The 24,199-nt window shown below is 41.6% G+C and overlaps 1 protein-coding gene across 1 annotated transcript in view; it reads right to left on the bottom strand.

Annotated features, from left to right (window-relative positions):
• The window catches only part of Ca8 (carbonic anhydrase 8), a 90,073-nt gene that overhangs the window by 35,561 nt on the left and 30,313 nt on the right, over positions 1–24,199 (bottom strand). The window contains exons 4-7 of the mRNA XM_028770318.1: positions 7,767–7,862; positions 3,931–3,993; positions 2,977–3,025; positions 1,712–1,824 (exon numbers count right to left, since the gene is read on the bottom strand). Coding sequence (XP_028626151.1) covers positions 1,712–1,824; positions 2,977–3,025; positions 3,931–3,993; positions 7,767–7,862 — 321 coding nt within the window. The remainder of the gene's footprint in view (positions 1–1,711; positions 1,825–2,976; positions 3,026–3,930; positions 3,994–7,766; positions 7,863–24,199) is intronic.

Here is a 24,199-nt window from a genome sequence, read left to right as displayed (position 1 = left end):
TATTTCAATCTTTTGTTCCCTATGCCCAGTACACACTCTGACATAGTTTCTTATAAAAACAAATAGATGAGGAAGAAGAACACAGTTGGGATTTGTCCTATGGAAAATAAAAGCTGAAAGGGATGTGGCAAAAGTTTAAAACCTGTGAGAGGTATCCAGAAGAGGATGAAGGGGGACTTTAAACCGTTCCCTAGACAATCTGAAATAAGGATTGAAAATGCTAAGCATGAGATTTCAAAGAATTAATGCTAAACCAAGGAATGCCGAGACTGCAAGAAACAGTCTTCACCAGGAAAGAACACACCAACTGATCATGCAATAGCAGATGGTCAGCCCTGGAAATGTTCATACAAATAATGTTATGCAGACTAAGCAGGGTATATCTATGTAATGACGACTACATATGTATTTACATAAACATCTGCAACAATTTATGAAAAAGAAGGCATACACTTGAAAGAGCTGGGGGAGGAGGGTTACATGGGAGGCTTTGGGGGTAGGAAACTATCTAATATAATCTCAACAAATAAAAATAATATTTAAAAAATAAAATAAATGAAAATAATACTAGCAAAGAAGTCAATCTGGAATTTAGCAAACTTGAGCTTCTTAACTTCAAGAAATGATAGATTATTTAAAACATCATAAAACTTTTTTGAAGAAAGCTTGGTTCTATTTCTTAAGCATTTGAGGGTGGGTCATGAAGAGAAAATATAGCTTTAGAGAATGTGACCCTCAGATCTAGAAAAACAGAAATCTGACAAAAATATCTGTACTGTATTATAATCATGTCACTTTTTTTTCTATATGAGTAGTCCTGTAGGTCACAGCCAGGACCACACACACTGGGCAAGAGGTCTATCCCCTCCTCTTAGAAACCATAAACATGTAGTAGATGTGCTGTCTCATGCTTTCCCAGCTAATATCCAGCCAAACTTTACTGGACTGTCTCTCCTGGCAATGTCAGCATTCATCCTCCTCCTCCTCTTCCTCCTCCTCCTCCTCTTCCTCCTCCTCTTCTTCTTCCTCCTCCTCCTCCTACTGCTACTACTCCTCTTCTTCCTCCTCCTTCTCCTCCTCATCCTGCTTCTCTTCCTTCTCCCAGGTACATCTTGCTACAATATCTAGCCGAGTCTTAAACCCCTTGGCTCAAGTGATTTTACCACCTTAGCATCCCTGTGGATGTGTGTCCCCACAGACAGCTTTCATTGGCATTTAGAGAACCTATGTGGAACTCAAGGACAGCAAGAGTAAATAAGCTCAGATAACAATCCAGAACTTCCCAGGGCTTTCCTTCTGGCTCTCTTACATGCCTTCATACATCATAGTAATTTGCATGTCAAGAAAGAACTATTACATGCTTGTGAAATAATCAGTAGTCTCACTCTATGCCCAGAACTTTCTTTTTCCCATACCTGGAAAAATCCACACAAAGCAATGGCTAGACTAACCAAAAGTTTGGGTGTTTCATGGTGACTTCTGTTTACTCTACAAAAACTAACTTTTAGAATACAGATCATAAATGGGCATTGGGTTTCAATCATCTTTGACCTTTCTATCACTTTCCCTGGCTCACAGCATTTAACTTTCAACTGAAAGCTATGACAGTCTAACAACAGAAACTAAAGCATAAAGCAGACATTTTCCCTGTAATAGAAAGGATACTTAGCCTCAGACCTTCACTCTGAAAGATCTCAAGGTGCATACTCACCTGCATCTGGGATATAGTTAAAGGGTATCGGAATAATATCCAGGTAACTCCTTCGCTGCAAGGTGGGATAGTAAGAGATCCTTCATAGACCCAGTAATCCCGCAGAAGAGGGTCTGTGCAAACACATGAACATGTTATGAAAGGGCAAGCTGATGAACTGACAACTCCAGCAGCAATTTTCAAAATAGCAGTCAGTTCCCATAACACTTCTCAGCTAGATCCCATTTTTAAGTTAGAGCCTTACACAAATTCTTACACTACCACTAGTGAAGAAAATAATCAATCTATCATATGTCGTAATCTAGTTCAGAAACTACTACTCATGTTTTCATCATAGCTAATTCACAGCTGATTTCTATTGAACTGTTTCCAGTGTTCTTTGGAGGAGTATACATCAATTCATTGAATCTTCTCAACAAACAAATGAGACATAGTAACCTCATTTTATATGGGAAAACTAAATTATAGAATGTTAGCAATTTATCCAAGATCCCACAGCTACTAACTGCTGGAGGATTTGAACCTAAGCAAAGGCAGTGTTTTTAAACATTCTGCTCTTGCAAACTCTACATTGCTTCTTCAACAGTAGGTTACTAAAAACCTACTGTGATAAAAGAAAACAAGTCACTTATTTGAACCCCTTAGTACTGCCTAAGAGGAACTGGCCATTAAATATATACTGAGGTAAGTGTTCAATATATGAGGAAAACTAGTTATCGAGCAGTTAGAGAGGGGATACAGTGTATGAACGTGGTTGGTTTAGTTTGAAACACTATGGAACAGCACATAATTTAAGCAGAGAAATGTGGAAACCAAAACTATAACTCCAAGTTCAGAGTGTTTTATATATAATTAGTACCTGTGCATAAATACAATTAGAATATAAAATAGTGACACTGTAAGGAAGTAACCTTATAAAAGGAGATATAAAGTTTATTTCATTCTAGCAATAATCTGATTGTTTTGGAAGCATAGCAGTTATTTGAGGTTTGTGGGTTCTTTACACTGAGGTGGCCACTTTACATTTTATGAGTGATGTCACTGAGAAAGTTTTTTCTGGAATAAGGAAACATAGGCAAGGGCTTCCTAACATTCAAAAGCTTTCCTGCCTTATCAACATTGATCTGAAACTGCACCTGGTACAGAGAACAGAAATTCCAAAGAAATTTTGTCAGCTAATAATAGATGCTTATGAACATTCAAGAAGAACGGGGAGGTTACACACACAGTTAAAGTTCATTTAAGGCCATCGGGTAAATGCTTACCTGGTAATAAAGTATTAGGATTAAAGCATGGAATTGTTTTGGATTTTCCCTAAAAAACAAAAATTAATTCAGTTCATGTTAATGTAAAATTTATTAAACTTTTGAATAAAAATTATTAGAACTAAAGATCTCTATACTTAAAGTCTTTTCTGATGATCTCACCAGCCCCCAATATTACTGAGTGGACCACTGTTCTCACTGGAGTGAAATAGGCTGGATCCAGTAAAATAAACTTTCTCTGAATCTATGGTGGTTTACTTTTGAATTTAAATTTCATTTATAATGCCTGGTGCAGAACATGCAACTTGTGCCTATTGCCCCTCAGAAACATTTTTACTAAAACAGATGCCATAGGAAAAGAGGAAGCCTCATCCTCACTTCCTGGACTCCATCCTGACTTCAGGAGGAGCCCTTTTGCTGCCTTCCAGGAGATGGCCTCTGAGACCTTGGAGCACCCAACCCCCACCCCTGGTAATATGTTTTTCTACACTTGAAGACTTAGGGGTTTTACAACCCCACCCTTGGGGCCTGTTACACTAGTATGAGCCAGTGTGCTTATCATGAAAATATTTGGAGCCCTGGCTTGACTCCTTGTTAAAGAAATATCAATAAGGCTTAGGAAGCCAGGGAAAATTGACTAGGCAATTCATTTAAATGATCATCCCTGAAAAATATCCCTAGACATCAAGGACATGAGAGGTCCCAGTTCACACAGGTGATACATCATGCTGGGACTACTAGGGGCCCAGAAGAAACTAGGAAGCTTGGCTCCAGGTCCCCCTAGGCTTCAGCCCATGCATGTCCTCTTACCAGTATCACCCTATAATAATCCATAACTGTTAACTTTAGCAGCTATTCAGAGTTCCATATGTCCTTCTAAAAAGTTATCAATCCTAGAGATGGCCACTGGGAATTCATATAAAACCATTTTCTGTTATTTAAACAATGATTTACCTTATATTGAATATCCTGGAGTATCTCAGTTACAGCCTTCAAGCCAACATGTTCCTTCCCTATCTGAAATACATAAAGCACAAACCACAAACACATTTTTTGTGCTTAGCTTTTACCCAAAATAACTACCAGATGCCAGGCTCCAGTCCACCTGAAGGACCTTCTTGGGAACTAAATTACTTTTCTATTTTTGCTCAGACCAATAACTAAAGGTAACATGTTTCAAAGGCTTGAATAATATAATACCTGAGAATTTATCCAAATTCATGTTGCTATAGATATTTATCACGGTGTCATAGGCAATATACGAAACCATAAAAGCTTCTATAGAAAAATAGCATAAGTGGTTATTAGTTAAAGTTGTCCAATATGTGTCTAAAGTCTTGCCTTCTTTAAAAGACAATCTCTAACTATCCTTGAGATGTGGTCTGTAGACAAGACTGGCCTCAGACATTTGTGTGCCTTTGTCTCTGCCTCCTAGGTGCTGGAATTAAAGGCCTCCATCACCATGCCCAGATTTTTCACTTTTATTTACTTACCTATTTTTCTGCTTTCATGTCTTTGACATTTATAAAGCATTGTCATAAAATTTTCATCAAAGTTGAAATTTTTCATTAACTCAGAAGTAGATATATTGTTTCATACGCCAATATCAAAATTAAAACATCCCTGGATTATCACTGATCACTATTCAATAGCCTCTTATTCATGATTTTCAAAGCTTTCATATAATATATAAATATACATTTATATATTATATGATTCATATTTATATATTATTTATAAAATATACATTTCTACATTACATATATATATGTATGTATGTATGTATTTAAAGTAATGTTCCAAAAAACTGTTACTTGAAATAAGTTTCTGTCACTTATGTCTTTGTCTCTGTAAATGTCTAGTGACATCTGACTGCCACTTTGAGCCTCCCTCCAGTGGCCCTGACAACAGCGAAGAACAGGGCTCAGGCATCACCTCAGACAGTCAGGCACTGCTGTGCTAGGCCTTTTCTCTTTGTAAGTATGTCTGCAGAATGACCTGTAAGAAGCGAGAGTAGCTGTCAACATGTACACTCTTGTTTCTCCTAACATTAACTGTGAAATATGCAAGAGAAAGAAACAATGAACTGAAGAACGGCCAGTCAGCTCAAGGTAATCAAAAGCTTTCTTGAGACGGGTTCTAAAAACAGAAAATAAAATTTCTAGAGTTTAAGTAAACAAGTCTCCAATTAAGTGCTTCCTTTTATAAGTTGCCCTTGGTTATGGTGTCTCTTTACAGCACTAAGACAATATGATAGACAATACATATTACTAGATTTTCTAGAAAAAAGTCCAACACTTAAAATAAACTTGTAAATATATGCATGAATGCAAAAGCCAGCGTCTCAACCAGGAGCCTTCCCTGACCATCAGAAGAAACAGTGTTTCCTTTTTTCATGATTTTAGGAGGAGGAGGAAGCTCCTAAAGGCATGGACATCTAATTGGGATCAATTTTCCCTTTATGAATCTCCTGTCAGATCACAACTCTGAGAAGAGTCGACATGAGAACACTGTAAAGCCACACAACATAGTGGTCCAGTGTGAGCTCTCACACACGGCACTGACCATCTGGCTTCTGTTTCTGACTCTGCCACAGTTTAGCTCTGGGATCTCTACATCCTCCTTGCTGTCATTTTGAAGTTTTCAGCTCTAGGTCACTCTTTCTGATCAAGCCTTCACATTTACCCAGCCCTCTCTCTCTCTCTCTCCCTCTGTTCTCTCCCTTTACTGTGTTAGCAGCCGAGATACTCAGCCCCTTGATTCATCCTTTCTCATTAAATTGAGTGACATCTTTTCTACCACTCTCAGGTCTCCTGTCCCTTTATCCTCCTAAATCACCTGCTCTCCAATTGATCATCACAACAATCTACTGAAATGCCCCTCCTCCTATGTGGATGGAGGACAATACCTCACATGCTGTCCCACCCAATCCATGATGTTCAGCTTTTTTCAGGTGGGTTTGCGGTACAGTCTCTCTCTCTCTCTCTCTTTCTCTCTCTCTTCCCTCCCTCACCCTCCCCCCCCCCCTCCCCTTCCCCCTCTCTCTCTCCCTCCCCCCCCCTCCCCCTCCCTCCCCCTCTCCCCCTCCCTCTCTTTTTCTCTCGGCTGTTTCAAAATCAAACCCTATCTTCAGCTTCCTCTTACTCTATAATACTGCTTTGCATGTCTCAGAATACTGAAGGACCCCAAACATGAGCTTCCCTAACTCTCTGCCCGCTCTTTACCTAAGAAAGTGGTTGCTGTGTGAGGCCTTAAATCCAAGTAGCCTAGGCAGACATCCTCCACTCCACACCCTCCCTTCTCCTTTAAGATGCCTCTGCATGAACCGCCCCCTCTCTTCTCCATATTTTTTAAACTGTGCCTGTGCTAGCTCTCAGATCTCAAACCTGCCACTGACTCTGCTCCTTTGGCCTTTTCATGTTTGAGTTAAGCCTTTAGAAATTACATCAGCCATCACTGCTCCCACTTCCTCCTCTGGGCCTCTGATGCTGTGGCCCAGGGCACCAGCCTGGGATGTAGAGACTTGAGCTCCTTTCTCCTCCGCTTCCCCTGACACTCATCAGCCACTCCTGAGTCTTTCCTCATAACAAATGCATGTGAGAATATCTGCACATGTTCTAGGGCTTTCTGTGGCCACAAGCTTGCTCCTGGAAACACGGGGCTGGTCCCAGGAGGCTAACTTTTCAACCCAGGGCCCCTCAGTCCTCAGACAGCGGTAACAGTAAACAACCATACCTAATAAAACTCCAAATCCATCAAGTACCAAGTCTGAAAATGAAGCTTTTCCCACCTCTCCAGATGACGATGTTGTGTTTGTGTTCCTAAGTTTATTATCCTTATTCCTACATATGATGTAATATCTTCCACTGCCTCAATTTTGCCAACTTGATACTCCACTCCCTTTTCCAGATTACAGAAAAAGGACTTTCTAAGTTAATTCTTCAATACACTGAAAATTAAAAACATTTTCTGTCAGTAGTTTGACATTTCTTTCTACCTATATAATAGTCGTAAAGCTAAAGGAATGGTGAGCTGTGCCTACATAAGCATAAAGCAGGGAGTCGGGCGAGAATCCCATTTCAAATGCAAGGATGTGTTTTCATTCTGTCCATGGGCCTCAGATGCTCTTCTTCTAGGCCAGAAGGCTGCTAAAATTCCCAAGGACCATTTCACCTCCAATAAGTCTTTTAGCATACCATGAAGCTGCGGATGAAGTTTAAAACTCACCTTAGGATATCTTACATTTCTACTTCATAGCACATGGCTCCATTTTATTCGTCTGCTAAACCATGTAAAGTCTCTGTCACCGAAGAGCCCAATGCCTGCTTAGACTGGCTAAGTCTGCCATGGTCTCCACCACCTTTTATGTTAGCATTGTTTTCTATAAAGCATTTGAAATCACCTTTGAGTGAAAATTATTAATAACAAAAGACAAGACACTACATGATTATATTGTTGATTTTTCTTGGATTTTGCAGTAAGCCTGGGGTCTAAAAAAATTTTCCTGAAATTCTTTTTCCTAAATCAAATGCAGTCTGACTTCAGGAGACATTCTCCAAGTTGTTTCTCCACAGGCCCCAGATACCACTCTGAAGAAAACATCTAGTATATAAATAAACTGTTTTATACAAGAAATACAGCTCAACTCTTGGGAATTGACTATCAAATTATCAGCATTTATGTGTTTAATTTGACCTCAAGGTGATAAAATTGAGAGTTTAAAAAATATTCCACAAAATGACTACAGGCAAGCATCTCTAAACAATGTAACCTCACAGCAGAAAATTTACCTGAACGAACAGTGCAATGATGGCAATGCCATGGGGCTTCCCAACCGCCTCATCGATGCTGTCGAACAGCGTGGAATTCCAGTGGATCAGGTGGAGCTGAAGGCACAAGACAGACCGACCACATCACGTAACACATTACTCAGAAAAGCAGGCAGTGTCTATCTATCCTACTTGCAGAATCTACATGATATCAAGCATAAAAGGGGGAATCATAGCCAGTCAAAAGCAGGCTACTGCCTCAAGAGAAGCTGTCTGTAAGAGCCCTTCTTATGTGTTCCGCTCAGTGTGACTCAAGGATGATTTCACACTGGTTGAGCATATTTCTTCAAGTCCTGGCCCTATGGGTTGCAATGGAGCAATACAGGTCTAGAGTCAAACACTACTCCTCATTGCAAGGACAGAGCCAGGGTATGTGTGGCTCAGTGGTGGAGCTTTGTATGCTTCAACCCTTGCACCAACAGAATGGGGAGATTTGGGTTAGGACCTGCGTCATTGTCCAGCATTTCCAGTAACAACTCTTAAAAGGTGCTCTCAAAACCTGGTCAATTATCTCAACCATCTGAGAATATCCAAAATCAGCAAACTATTGAGTGGGGAGGGGGAGCTTTTTTATTTTTTAAAGCTATGGTAAAGTAGTGAATGCAGATGCACATTTCTAGAAAAAGACCATTTCCTTGACTACCATTAAAAGCTCAACTGTAAAGCCATGGCAGACCATGCTGAGGGGCCGGCACTGCTCACCTCACAAAGCTCTGCTTCACTCAGGCACACTCTCTAGAATATGCACTTGCTCCCCCAGCTCCCATACACACTGCAAGCAGCCAAATCGGGTCCCCCTCATGACCTCCACGAGCCCCCCACCCCCATCTCTCACACCTTCCATACCACCCACACAAAACAAAGAAATGAAAACTGAAACACTTCCTCCTTTAAAAAGCAGTCCTCACCAAAAGCAAAAGCATCTCTGAAATTTGATCACTGTGCATTTTAGCATGTTGAAATTTCCAAGAGAGACTGCCGTGAGGATTGCCTAAAGTTTGATTTCCAGCTGCTAAACTCGTCCACAAGCTTTTAGCTTAGTATTTTCATCAGCCCCCTGACTGTGAGAACACGTGGTTTCCTAGTCCTGTGCCTGCTCTTGGGACTCTTCCTTCTGTTGGGTTACCTTGTCCACCTTCGATATGATGCTTTTGGCTTCATCTTACTGTATTTTACTTTGTAATGGTTGGGTGTCATTATCTCTTAGATGACTGTTCTAATGAGAGAGAAAAGGGGAGTGGATCCAGGTGAGGAAGAACTGGGAAAAGGAGAGGGGGGGAACCTATAATCAGGATATGCAAAAAGAGTGTATTTTTGAAAAATGTAAAAACCAACTGACCACTAGGGGGAGGTAACAAAGTCAGTAATGGACTGAAGAACCGGAGGTCAGGCTGTGCATCCTCACTGGGGCTGCAAGTTTCCAGTGTTAACTCTCCAGGCACTGCCTTTCCCAGTGCAGCCTCACATCATCTCCCAGTCAATAAGAAAATGCTGAGTCATTTTGATCTTTCTTCTGTGGATGCAGCAATCGCTTTTCAAAACCCTACAGTACTGATAAGGAAGGGCTAGTGGCTCCCACTTTATCAGCAATGCTCTGAGCCCTCCATCAGAAGAGAGCTTATTCATCATATCACAGACTTTAAAGGACATTTTCTTCCCATAACAATATGATGAGACACCTTTTTCCAGAAATGGAATATTAAGGAATGTTTCTAAAGCATGACTTTTTGCTTTCTGTTTGTTTGGTGCATGGAATCTGCTTTGATACTCTCCCCAGCTCAGCCGAGTCATCACCCACACCTGCCCCTCAGAATTTTGCAAATTCCTTTAAGCCCTTTAACAACCTTAAGGCTCCCACTCTCTATGTGTGCATAGTGCATGGTGACTGTTTCAAGAAGTACAGCACACAGATCAGGTAAAGGGGAAGTTTCTAGTAAAGGGGCCCAACAAAACCACACAATCAAGACCAGCTTACAGCTCTGCACACTGGCAATAGGTGTCTTGGTATGTAATGAAGATGGCACTGTATCTCTGTGTTCTCCCTCTCAGCATCCCTTAAGAATGATGTAATCGTGATTAGAATGTCAGGCAGAACATCTGGCCAGGACATTTCAGGACTGTCAAGACCATCGAGTAGAAAATGAGAAAATGTCACAGACAAGAGAAGCTGAAGAACAAAAGAACGTTGAGTGATAAGATTTCATAAATGGGATTTAGAGACAGAAGGAGATTCCATAGAAATTAAGGAAATATGAATGAGATATAGACTCAATGATGTACCCATGTTAGCCCACTAATTCTAACCGATGTATGTTGATGGAGAAAATTGCTATGTGGCACACAGAAATTTTTTATATTATGTTCATAATTTTCTGCAAATCTCAAACTGTTGTAAAAATGGTAATTTTTTTTGTTTCCCTTAAAGGAAAGTAAGGGAAACTCTAGCACTTCAGCCATCTCAAGATAAAACAGACAACAGCTCTCTGTGGTCTCCACATGTCTAGCACAATAATTCAAACTAAAAGAGGCAAGAAAATCTCTACCATCTGTTCTCCTTTGTCCTGAGACCTGGTGGCTCAGGGCCAAGAAGACTGTCATCTCAAAGTTGACAAGTATCCCACACTCTGATACCAAAGGACCATCGTGGTCCTGAGACTTTATCTTCTCCTGAAGATATGTTTCCTCTTACAGGAAGGAGACAATGGGAGAATTCATTTCCCCATAAAAAAGAGATTAGATGGCTAACTCAAGCTCCAGGCCAGTTTCTGACACACCCTGGAAGCTGGCCAGCCTGGGCTGTCACCCACAGCAGTAACTAGATGCATGATCTGCAGGCACAGCACACTGCACTCTTAATCTTTCTCAACTCTCGGCTTGCTCTGGTCCTCAAGGGCTTCCCTGATCCATCTATACTCCTCCTATGAAGTATACTGTCCCAGCATCCAGACTGGAAGGATGCAGCAACAGAACTCACTTTCTCAAAGTCCCAGAGGCTGGACGTATGAGAATGGGGTGCTGGCAGAGTTGTCTCCATGTAACACTTCTGTCCTTGGCTTGCAGATGACCTTCTCCATGATGTCACATGGTATCCCCCACATGTGTGTCTATGTCCTAATCATTACTTCTTATAAGAACACAGCTATACTGGATGAGGGTCTGAGCATAAGATTCCTTTCCTAATTACCTCTATAAAGATTTGAGTTCCAAATATACTCATAGTCACATGCACTGGCATCAATACCTGACTTTGGAGTGACACAAGTCTGTTCATCTACCTCACATGAGGTATGCAAGCTCAATGTAGCTGCAACCAATTGCATGCCCCAAGTAGCCATCATGTGATCTCCTGCAGCACAATTTCCAACTTCGGACTATGTCCTAGACTGACAGAAGGAGCTCAATGACCAAACCTTGACACTGTCACCACTAGGTAAGTGCTGGAAAGCTCTACTGCCACTTGAGATTAACCCAGTAACTAACATGTGTAAAGCCAGTTTTGACTCCCTAAGACCCCTCCCTCTCACCCAAGTCATGGAGATCCACCAGTTTGCCTGACTGCTTTTGGTCACACCTCTGTCTGTCAGTCCTCCAGGGTCCTCAATAATCCTACGTGTCTGTCTGACACTTCAGTCTCCAGCACCTTCCGCCTCTGGCAGCCAGGTTCTCTCATGGGATTTTCCCAGAGCGCTCGCCTTTCCTGTCTTGCAATCATAGCATGGTTTATTTGCATCTCAACCTCTTGATTTATTCAGATTATCTTTGTTCTCCCCAGCTCTTCCTTTATTCCTATAAGTTTAGCAGTTCCTCCTTGGAGTCATGTCGGTTCAGTTCCCTGAGACAAAATCATAGAAGGAGGAAGATCGTCAAGGTATACAAAGAGCCAGAATACCTTTGTAGGAGTCTAAGGCTGCCAACGATACGAGGCATGAAAGCAAGGGAGTCAGACTGCAAGCTGCTTCAGATTCTGTCACAGCTCTAATAGGGAAACAACAGAGTTTTTACCACAGCCGTTGTTATAATTTACCTCTTTACGCATTAGTTATTGGTACTCTGCACTGTGCCTGTTTCAGCCATCTGCCTAAGGTCTCGGAACAAAGAGACCTCAGGATAAAGAGACCCCAGATAAAGAGACTCCATTAATATATTTATGCATAAATCCCATGTTTTTGCAAAATGCACATGTATTATGCCTCATTCTGAGGGAGGTAGTTCAACAAAGGCATATGGAAAAGGATGGGTTTGAATTAAAATCCACACACTAAGGCTCTCGTTCACAAAGGGATGAAGCAGCTGGGAAGGGAGGTGATGCTATTTTGCCCTATTGTCTTAAGAGCTGACTTCTGAGAGGCCCAATGAGATAACTATTGTGAGGGGAAGGGTCTCAGCAGATGCACTTCAGAGGGCAGACTTGCTGGAGGTGTGTCTGGCTACTACAGGGGCAGCGGGAAAGGTTGCAACCTGAGTGCCTCCAAGTCTCAGACTCTCAGAGGCTAGGCACTCTCGCAGACCTCAGCTAGGAATCACAGGCGCCAGAGTCTCCTTCCAGCCCTGCAACTGCAGCCCTGTGAACTTCACAAGTCACTCCCTCCTTTGAGCATCAGGCTCTCTGTAACCTAAGGAGCACTGTACTTCATAAGCTCAGTTTCTTCACACCTCTGGGTCTCGCCATGTGCCCTCTCCTCCCGTATGTCCATCCCATTTTGCTGTCATCATCATTGGCTAAATGGAGGCAGCAAGGCCATTGAAGCAGAAGGATGAAGTCTGAGGATGGAGAACAGTTTTCCCAGTTTGCAGTGCAGGCTAAGCATAACAATGCTGCTGGCTACTGCTAAGAACTAGGTGGCTTGTTACTATATCCACTGACAGGCTTTAGACGGCCCACTGCGCACAGCTACCTAACTCTTTCAAAGGACAGAGGAATAAAGATGACCAGGATGCCTGTGGTCCATGAGGGACTCAGACAGTGTTTACCTTGAAAATACATACTACAGTGGGTAGTCAAAGGCTACCTTGTACAGACTGAACACAAACTCTTACTACGGCTATCAAACTCCTTCCGTGAGTCAAGGGTTTGGCTCTCTCCTAGCCTGAGTAGATCAGAGCAGCAGAAAAGCTCTTCTCTGACAATCAAACCCAGCCTTCCTCAGTTGTTACAACTCTTTCCCACCCACTCAGGCCTCAGGGAGAGACAAAGCTACAATGATCCAGCCCAGCAGGGGTGCTGAGTAACCAGGTTGCAAGCCTACTAACACATCTGACTACAGGATGCCTGTGGTCCATGAGGGACTCGGACAGCGTTTACCTTGAAAATACATACTACAGTGGGTAGTCAAAGGCTACCTTGTACAGACTGAACACAAACTCTTACTACGGCTATCAATGGCTATCAATGTTACATACAGCCATTATTACACACCCTCTTCTAGTTTCAGAGAAAATCCTTAACTGGGTTTTCAGTACAGGGCTCACAGACTCTAATTTCCTGTAATTGAGTATGGGACTTTACCATTAGTCCCTGGGATACATTAATCTTAATCTACTTAGCTCACAGTAGCAGATAAACTTGTCCACAGTTGTGAAACTCTGACACGCCACAGTCATGTAGCTATTTGCTTGTCACTGAGGAAAGTTAAGTCTGACAAATCCATGGTGGCTTAACAGGAAGCTATCTTCAAGATAAATGAAGTTTATTATTAACATAAATAACACGACAGTATTAAAGGACAAAAGAATGAATCACGAGACTGGAAAAAGTTGTAAAATCTGAGAAGGCCACCATAACTCACCAGTCTCCTCAGATCCCCCCAGCCCTCGCCATCCCCAACCCCTGCACTCCTGTTAGTCTTCTGGAGTCTCCTGTCTGCACAAGCTTAATGGCATTTCCTTTCAGATGTCTTCTTGTGACCACAAACAAAAGAGTTCTAGAATTGACCCCGATTCCTGTCCGAGGTGCACTCTGGCTGACACTGAGCAGCACGCTGCATCTCCAGGCTTCACACACTAGCTCTTATCTCCGCTCACCAACGCCTTTCCTGCCCCTACCCATTTGTGTTACCGAGTCCCACTAATCACTCTGGAGCCTGGCTTTCACATTTCCTCTGTTCAAAACTTCTAATTGCCTTTATTTCCTATTCCAAACAGACTTAAATGTCCCTAATCCCTTTCTTCCCCCATTTAAGCGTCCAGTACTCGAGGCAAGGGTGACCCAGACTCCTTAGAACTGCGGCTGCAGGCTATTCACCTTCCACCCACCTCATGCAAATCCTCTCTACCCTCTGGCCTTACTCCACATTTGATAGAAAAAGCAGACTGGAGAAGGGGTTGAGCAGTGAGACAGGAGGACAGGGAGATGGAGATACAGATGAGAACCTAAATTAACAGATATGAGGGAAAAGAAGAGATGGATAGCTAGGATTCCCAGCAATATGCCTTCAAACATAAGACGAGTTCACTTTTGGACTGGACTTTACAATGTGAACTTGCTGCTCTGTTCAAGACCAAGTCAGAACTACAGCCACCCAAAGAATGCAGACTACAGATAGGGAGGTACAACCTATCATGGGCCAGAGATGTCCCCAAAAGCTTGCATGCTGAGTACCTGGTCCCCAGTGGGTAGTGCTATTTTGGGAGGTGGTTAGAAACTTTAGAAGGTGGAACCTAGCCAATGGAAGCGGGTTACCAGTACATGCCATTGAGGGTCACACTCCCTCCTGTCCCTCCTAGCCACCACAGGGTGAAGAACCTCCTCTCATAAACTCCTGCTGCCAGGATGCCCTGCCCAAGTGTACACAATCAAGTGGCCATGGACTGAGGCCTCTGAAGCCACAACGTGAGGTAAGTCTTGCCCCGGAGGCTGCTTCTTGCTTCTTGGTATTTGGTCACAGCAACAATCAAACTCTCAGCTTTCAGCATTAGTCTACCTGTGCGCCAGAAAAAAGGACTGAGCTTGGAAAAGACTGAGATGACAAAACAGGCCTACAAACAAGCTTCTGAAGGAGCTCAAAAGACTCCAGACTTCTGCTAGCACAAATGAGAAGTTTTCCAGAAGAACGTAGCCATGACCATGTCAAGGCTATGCCAGCAACTAGGCTTCAAGAGCTGCAAATAATGTGGGGGGGGCTGTTTGTGCTTTTTTTTTAAGTTATAAAGAAGCTGTTTATTGTGAATGTGAAGGCATCCACCAACATGAGGCAAGGCCACCCATTCTAGGAAGTGTGGAGCTCTGTGAGAAGACAGGAGCTAAAAGGCAGCTGACTGCTAATCGACTGTAACAAAAATCGGCACGCCTGAATTTAAGCAAAATTCTCCTTGAACTTTCAATCTTCTCATCTCTTCTTTTAGAAGTCCAGAGCAGAGCTTAAGTGCATCATACAAGTTGCTGTGAATTTTGATAATCATAAGTATTTGCAGTGACCTCTGAACTCAGATGTAACTCAATCTAGAAAAGCTCTCCCTCCCCATCTGGGGTCATGAAGTGCTTTCATCTGAGCTAAGCTACCACAGCAGACGTCCAGAGGACTCCAACATCAGGTCCTGCTGTGTGTCCTGGGTTTGTTCAGCTGCCTTTCTCAATGCCAAAAGAAGCCAGCAATGGAGAGTGAGGTAATCTCAGGCAGGCAGCCTGTCAGTCTCAGAAGCTGAGTAATTCACTTAACCTGTTCTTTACTAAGCCCCCAGACACGCCCTTTGGAAGCATCTGGAGGAGTCACAGTTTTTATTTTCCATGGTGCTAGGAACAAAACTTAAGGCTTTATACATGTTAAGCATACAGAGTTACAATTTTTAAGAAGGAAAAAATGTCCTTATGAAATCGGAGATTGAAAGACAAAAAGATGTTAAAGTTTGGAATACAAAACAAAAACGACAGGTAACAGATTGGAGTGTTGAATAACGGGCAAGAGTTAAGTAGCATTCACCTCTGGATTTAGTGCTGTACTTTAAGATTCACTATCAATACATGATGTGACTGTTATCCAAGAGGACATCTCAAGGTATAGACAGATGTCACTGTTATGCATGGAACAGGGAATGAGTTATTGGAAATTCTCTCTCAACATGACACCCTCTTGTCATGGCTGCCTAAATGTAATGAAGAACCATGTCATACAGGTAATGGAGAAACAGGAGGCAGTGCTGGAGAGTCACAAATTAGAATGTGGAGCATTCTTTGGGCTAAGAATCTACCAGGTCAAAGGCGTTCAATTGTCTATATGATTCATAAAACGACTTTCATTTGGAACAGCATGCTTTCCTCTCTGGACAGTGACTTCCTTTTGTCTCCTTATATATTAGGAACATGTGAGAAACATGCATGTCAGGAACAAGACATTGTCAAACCAGTGGTCTCTCTCCCAAAGAGAGGGTTCCTGTAGGAAATTCACCAAGAAAGGTTCAGAAAGTCTTATGGAAACCAACACATGAGTCAAAACAATAGAAAACTATGACATTTAAAAATATTTTATATTTCTCATAAAATTAAAAAGCAACTAAGACTTATTTAAAAAAAAAGATGAAGAATGTGGTGGCACACGCCTTTAACCCCAGCACACAGGCAAGAGAGGCAGGCAGATCTCTGTGAGTTCAAGGCTAGTCTGGACAACATAACAAGTTCCAGAACAGCCAGGGCTACATAGGAAGACACTGTCTCAGAAGGAAAAAAAAGTACATAAGTATACAAGGAAATTTAATTGTGTGGTGCTCTCCTTTTTCCCAGGAAATAGCCTGTTGCTTCACAAGGACCTGATTTGTGGGTTATAGATGCAATTAATCTGCTGTAACTTAATCTATACTGTACTTATTATCTTGTATAATAAAGAAGGCAAAGTAAAGAGACCATCAAAGCACCTGGGTGCTGTTGAATGTCACATAGATTAGGTCTGTACATCCTCACAGGGGATGTAAGCCACACTTGACCAAGAAGCTCTAATGGCTCAATGGCTGCATTCCTCCAAGCATTTGCTTAAGTGTTCACACCTTTCAGAAACACAAAGACCTCAAGCCTCCTTATTAAAATGACCTAATGTGTATATAAATAAAAATATGATTATCTACAGCATAATGCAAGGAGAGCGACAGGATGAGTTCAGAAGGAAAGACTAGGCTGTTGCAGTCTCTGCGTTCTGTATTACATCACTCATTCCTTATTTGCATCTTTATAATGGTGGATTCTATCATGACCATTGCTGTACTTTGTCTCCTCTGAGGTACATCCAGTAGTTTAAAACCCACTGGGGCAACTACGGGATGGTGAGGCCTCAGAAAGAGAATTGGGTCTTTCAGAGGCCTGCCTGGTTTTCTTGCAGACTGAGCTAATGTCTTCTATTATATGTTCTTGGTTTTTTTTTTCTTAAGATTTTACTTATTTATTTTATATATATTATGAGTACACTGTCGCTGTCTTCAGACACATCAGAAGAGGGCATCGGATCCCATTACAAATGGTTGTGAGCCACCATGTGGTTGCTGGGAATGGAACTCAGGACCTCTGGAAGAGCAGTCAGTAGTCTTAACCACTGAACCATCTCACCATCCCGGTGTTCTTGTTTTCTTAAGTGTCTTAGTTTCCACAAGAATGACTGCCTAGGTGGCAAGGCCACCCCTGTGCTTTTTACATATGTCTACTCACCCTCCTGACTTCTGCTCCGCTGAACATAAGAAAGCACTCACATGCAGACTACAGCAACAAATGCTGTGCTCTTGGGACTTCCCAGGTCCAATGCAAGGATGAACCTCTGTTATGACAATCTACCTCTATATCAATGGTCCTCAATTGTGTGTCATCAAGCATATCAGATGTTGACATTACGATTCATAACACCAGCAAAATTACAGTTATGGAGTAGCAACAAAATAATTTTCTGGTTGGGGGTCACCACAACACGAGGAACTTATTAAAGGATCGCAGCGTTTGGAAGGTTGAGAACCACTGCTAGATAGACACATGCTGTTGTCTCCACCCTTGAGAGTCAATACAGTTGGTTTTCTGTAATACTCTCTGAATGACGCAAAGAAAGGTTTCTTCAATGACGGGCAAGTGCTACACTTATTTGTGAGAATAAAAAAGAGTATTTAGAGCGTCGTTAAGGATTGTGGTGATTTGGTAAAGTGACAGTAGTAAGTTGTCCTCTGAGAGCCATAATGTTACCAACCCCCCTCTCCGTAATTAGCTAGGCTTCAGTATTAGGCATGACTTTCTTCCTGTTGAGCAGGCCTTAAGTCCAATTACCACCAAGATATGAATGCCTCTATTGCACCCTTACTTAGGGTTATAGTGTCTTGTTGGTTGTTGTTGTCATTTTTAAGTGTCACTCTAGGTAGGACTTTTAAAAAACAAGTAATTGCGGGATGCAGAGCCCCAACTAATATATCTACAATGAAACTCCTATGCCCAGGGTTCAGGAAACATCTTGGGAGATTGGGCAGAAAGATTGTTAAGAGCCAGGAGACCACAAAATCTGCTGTGAGGTTGTATGTACTAGAAATATCAGAAAAGCTACATCCATGAAGTCTCACTAAATTGGCTGCCTAAATATGATTAGAACAAGAACAACCCAACCAACAAGCCAGTGAGGAAGGGGGAACGCTCACATATAAGGCCATTCCAGATTGTCTTCCCTATGGCACCATCTCAACTCATTTGTTTCTTTAACATCCAAATGTAACTAATGTTTCTTTCCACTATACAAAGCCAGGCCACCAGGATCTCTCATAATGTCAAGTGCCTCCCAAGCAAGGACTGAGAACTGTGTAAAGGAAGAATAGAGTATTGAGGCCAAATTTGACAAAACACTGATCCGCAGGAGCCAGCCTTCAAACCAACCGCAAAAGCCATCCTTTAATGTCAGGCACTTGTCAATATTCTTACAACAAGGCCACTCATTTCCACAACAAAAGAAAACCTGTCCTTTTCCTGAACGAAACACTTGCCCAACCTTTCTCCCAAACACTCATCAACACACTGGGCCATTCTATCACTACCCACAAAAAGATCTGTAGTCCATCTCAACCTTTGTCCTCTTCCTTATAAGGAACTATCCTCTCAGCATCAACATTTGACTGTCTTTTTCTCACCTTAAACTAAAAGCACAAACGCTCTGGACCTCACACATCCTCCCAGTGCTTTCTACTCCCAGCAGCTTTTCTTTTTCTTACATGTATCTCTGTTCACATCCGCACCCCTCCCTGACCATTCTTCCGGGATACGTCACAATCTAATACTCATTCCTACCACTCTAGCTAACTGCTCACCCAGGGACTGTCCTGCTGTGTCACAGTGAGTAGTATAATTGCTCACTTCGCAGCATCTGCTGCCCTATCCGCACTCTCACATCCTCCCTGTCTGTGGGCTACACGATGTATAACTACTCCTACATCCTTCCCCTCCAGCTCCTCTCATTCCTTTCTTCTGATTTGGCTCCCTGATCTGTTCAGGTCACATCTTTCATCCCCTTTCTGTTCCTTCCCTTCATACATTGTTGGTGGGTGATCTTATCTACTCTGCCACCTTAACTATCACCTAGATGCCTATGATTCCAAAATCAGCATCTTCAACCCAGACTCTTGAGACTAGATCTCTGTGTTAAGCTGTCTACTAACAGCCCTCCTGCAGGGTATTTTAACATTGCTGCATCTCAGTCCTAACCATTCCACACTTCTGTGTTGTTTCTTGTTTCTCAACTCTAATGGCAGAATTAAACCAGAAATCCACTCCAACATCCCCTTCTTATACACAGCCCAAAGTTACCTCTCACATTCTACCTCCAAATTCACACTCAGCCAAGTCTTACCCATTCCTTACTTGCGGTATCTAAGTCATACTTACTATTCAAATCTAAGTGGAATCGATGCCTTTAAAGCTGGCGTCTCTCACCCACCTCCTTTATCTTCCACTGTTTCCTCAGAAGCCAGCACTGCCCACAGAGCAGTCGATGGAATCACAGTCTACAGTGTCCAAACAGAACATCTTTCCACAGTCATCAAGTGTGACTAACATGACTTGATTTATATGAACTATTTCAAGTATGCTGTTACCGGTGTGAGCTCTTTTTAGTACCAGGAATGCATATAAAGCAACTTTAACTGGATTTCAAAACCTAACATGATTTCATTTCTCTGAGAAATACCACTGTCAGTTTCTGAGCTAACTCCAAGTTTATAAGCTTCATACTTTGCCTAATAACCTCATTATTTAGAAGAATGTTTACACCCAATTATACCATTTACACTGAAATGAATTTACCTGGTAATGTTGAAAAGGAACAGCACTTCACTTTAATTCTCACTTTATCTACAAGAGATTCATCACTTAACATAGTATTCCTGGGGCTTTTTCAATTAGGATTATCCAAAACAAAAATCAGAACCATTTTATTTGAAATGGGAAAGACATACCCTGTAGAAAAGAGAGAATGATATGCAATCCTCATCTGAGCCATTACCTTAGTAGCTTGGGCAACTTATTTAATGCTTCTTGACCTGATTATTCAGTTGAAAATAAACATAAAAAGAATATACATATAATGGACCAAATAAGATATGCCATGTGTTTGGCTCATACACAGTCTTCAGAAGCATTAACACGACTCTCACCACCCTCTGGGGATCATAATGGAATGCATTTTGCATTAACCTCATGCTCAAAAGACAATACATGGGTATAAAACTGCTCAACTCTATAACCCCTGTCTTCAGAATACTGTAAGAAGGAAGATCTATGGCAGGTTAAACAGACATGAGTAGGCACAGCAGCATGTGTAATAGAATTTTACCAAAATCATTCCCTGAGTTTGTTCTCCTTCTCTACAACCATATGAAAATGAAGAGGGAGGCCCTCATCAAAAGACAAAAAGCTCTGTATAAGCCCACACGCATGCTTTTCTAACAAAGTACTTCCTTATTTATGTAAGTTTTGTAACTCACTTTAAAATCAAAACATGCTAATCCAACTCACTCGTTGCTCAAGAGAGCACAAAGAACTATTCTTCAGCAAACACATGGTGAAACTCGTTCCAGGTGCTTCTTCTACAAAGTGAAGTGGGGAGACTGGACTCCCTAACATCCACTAAAACTCCCCTGTTCCCATGATGCTGGAGACCATGCAAGGCTATAAACTAATCCATGAAAATGGAGCTTAAGAAATTACTGATCCAAAACACAGAGACCAGCTCTTTTTCAGTGTTATGAGAAGCTATAGTATCAGGTTGCTTGACTGAAGTGGAATTTGAACAGAAACATTTAGAGTGTAAAAAAAAAAAAATAGCATGGACAACTGAACACAGGAAAGAGATCAATGGGTATGAACCAGAAATCAGATAAGAAGTTTTACCTACATTTTCTAGCATTAAACTTCAATTCTGTGCAGATTCTGATAATATGTGGAAACATTTCTAGTTACTATATCTTATACACAACCCAAGATTCTTCACTAGGGTGGAGATGTACCTGAGCCACAGAGTGCTTACATACCACATAAAAGGCACACATATCCAGAAAATGAGACTAGAAAGTTAATTAATTAATTAGTTAACTAGTTAATTTGCTGAGTGTGATAGTACATGCCTGCATACGAGCAATCCTGGAGTCCCAGCACTTGAGGAAAGGCCAGCCTGGGCTATAGATCCAGGCACAGTCTCAACAAAACAAAGAGCAATTATGATGATTAGCATCAATAACAAATTGTTTAGAGTGTCCTAGGACTTGTACATGTTTAGGTAGGGTCTCCGTGTCATAACAGTTGCTTGTGTGACACGTAAATTGTACTTTATTTATCTTAGCTATGCAGCCATTCTTTTAAAATCTTCATTAACTTTAATAACAAATGAAATGGAGAGAATGCGTGATTGTGTCTATAAGGTGACAAAGAAGTTGAAAATGCCCTACCTCCTAGTGATTCCATAGTTGTCATAGAAGAAACCATCACCCCTGTATTTATAGTGATGCTATCATTAAAAAAAATCAGCTGCAATGTCAAGCATATAAAAATGTATACATTTATATAATATGTGATACTTGATTAAAATAATAAGCTATTACATGTGCTATACGAAACACTTTTGTTAGTTTTGAGTTTTTATTTTTGTTGTTGTTGTTGGGGTTTTTTGTTTTGTTTTGTTTTGTTTGTTTGTTTGTTTGTTTTTGCTTGCTTGCTTGCTTGCTTGCTTGCTTGCTTGCTTGCTTGCTCGGTAGGTAGGTAGGTTGGTTGGTTGGTTGGTTGGTTGGTTGGTTGGTTGGTTGGTTGGTTGATTGGTTTATATGATGCTAAGGTTTGAATTCAGGGCCTTGTACAAGGCAGGTAAATAAAAGCTCTTCTACTGAGCCAAATCTGTAGTCCCTCGTTGTAATGTTAAACAGCACTCCTTCAACTTAAGGTTTTCTAAGCTTGCCATGAAGCATTCTGCTCTGTTAGGCCAGCTGAAGTTCCCTGGTGTTCACCAAGTCTCCCGACTATGTGTCCATGACTGATGTAGACCGTCAGAGTTGGTGGGACTGCATTCATGTTCCCACAATAACAGAGTGACCAACTTACGTGCTTCTCAAACATCCTCAGTGTTAGACCATGCATGCCTCTACTCTTTTGCTTGCAGATTTCCCTTTTGTTTTAGACAAATGAGATCAATACAAAGCCCAAACTATATTTGATATGTGTATCTATGCATTGAGATGGAGCCCTTAGGAAAGGAAAGACTGGAGTGAAAATCTCTTGTGCACTGTGTAAAAGCATCACCTGTCAATAAAGAACTGAATGGTCGACAGCAAAGCAGAAGAAGAACAGGCAGGACAGCTAGCAGACAGAGAGGAACTCTGGGAAAGAGTTAGGCACAAGTAAGATTTGCCATGTTGACTCAGAGGAACTCAGACATATGAAACCATCCAAGTGGCAAGCACAGAATAGCATAAACGAGATAATTGAGTTATGAGCTAATTGGGAAGCAAGCCCAGCTTAAGGACCTAAGCACTGTAAATAAATCTAAGCCTCTGTGTCATTTTTCAGGAACTGTGGTGTACATAAAAAGCCCGCAAGGTTATAAAGGACCTTCCTTACTCCACAGTAATGAAGCCCAACAGATAATTCTGCTTCCAATCCTAACAGAAAGCTGCATATAGTGACACATACCTGTAACCACAGCACTCGGGAAGTTGGGACAGGAGGGTGCAAACTTAGGTAAACCTGGGCCACGTAATAAGAAGCTATCTCCAAAAAAAAGTAAGATGATTAAAAAAAGAGGGTAAGATATACTGTTATTTTATCTTTTCTTCACTCTTGTATGAAGCTGCAACAGATATTTTTTTAATCAATAGGCCTTGTTAATCTTCAACAGTAATGAAAGCTTAATTAAAACATTACTTGACTAGGTAAATAGTAACCGTTACACAGTTACCGCTTCAAAATATGGTCAGGTGTGGAGAATCAGACATTCAGACATCTTGCTTATAGCAGTAGGCTTTGCTGAGTGACAGACAATTCGGCTACACTCCACACAACAGCTACCTAGAAACAGCTTGTGTAATGTGCAAAGCTCCTGTTCTCTCTCTTACACTACCCCCCCATTCTCTCTCTCTCTCTCTCTCTCTCTCTCTCTCTCTCTCTCTCTCTCTCTCCTTCCTCTCTCTGTCCCCAAATGTTTCTGTAGACTCTTCCTCTCTTCCTCTGTCTCTTCTCTTTTTGTCCTTCTCTGCCACCCCTTCTGCCTCTATCACTTTCCAGGTTCCCTTCCCTTCCCCAGCCACTAAATCTTCTTCACACTAAGTCTGTCGCATGGCTTGATTGTTCAGGGGAACACCATGGCCAGGCCCACATTATACCACATTTTACAAAACACAACATGCTTAAGGAAAATGCCATTAGAAAAATAAAAATTAAATGACACAAATGTCTACTAGAAGAACTATCCATTGAGTACATGACTAGACAATGGCCCTGAAACTAAGGAGTCACACCTGTGAAAGTGGAAAGAGTTACACAGGAATTGTTGGAAATGTGTTTTTGTCAGCTATCTATTAAACTTACCCTAAAAAGTAGAGCAAATTGAGCACAGGGGTGCGTACCTGTTACACTCAGGAAAGTCAGGCAGTGGGAGGGTTAGAAGTTTAAAACTAGCCTGTGACTACACAGGCAACACCCAGTCTCAGAAACCATGAGAAATAAACCAGTGTCTCAGAAACCAATGAGAAAATAAAGAATAAAAACTCTACACAAAAAAATAGGTAATTTGGCCTGCATGAGGCACTGCAAATAATACTACCAAGAAAGTAAAAAATTTATGCTAGGAAATGAGAGCAAACATGTAAAATCATTTGTCTGATAACGTTTTCCAACCTGTTTTTCTCTTTTTTCTTTTCTCTCTCTCTCTCTCTCTCTCTCTCTCTCTCTCTCTCTCTCTCTCTCTCTCTCTCTC

This window comes from Grammomys surdaster, unplaced genomic scaffold, assembly GCF_004785775.1.
Source record: "Grammomys surdaster isolate TR1022 unplaced genomic scaffold, NIH_TR_1.0 64, whole genome shotgun sequence".
Taxonomy (NCBI): domain Eukaryota; kingdom Metazoa; phylum Chordata; class Mammalia; order Rodentia; family Muridae; genus Grammomys; species Grammomys surdaster.
The sequence above is the reverse complement of the archived record's forward strand: the minus strand, read 5'-3'. Positions and strand labels throughout refer to the sequence as shown.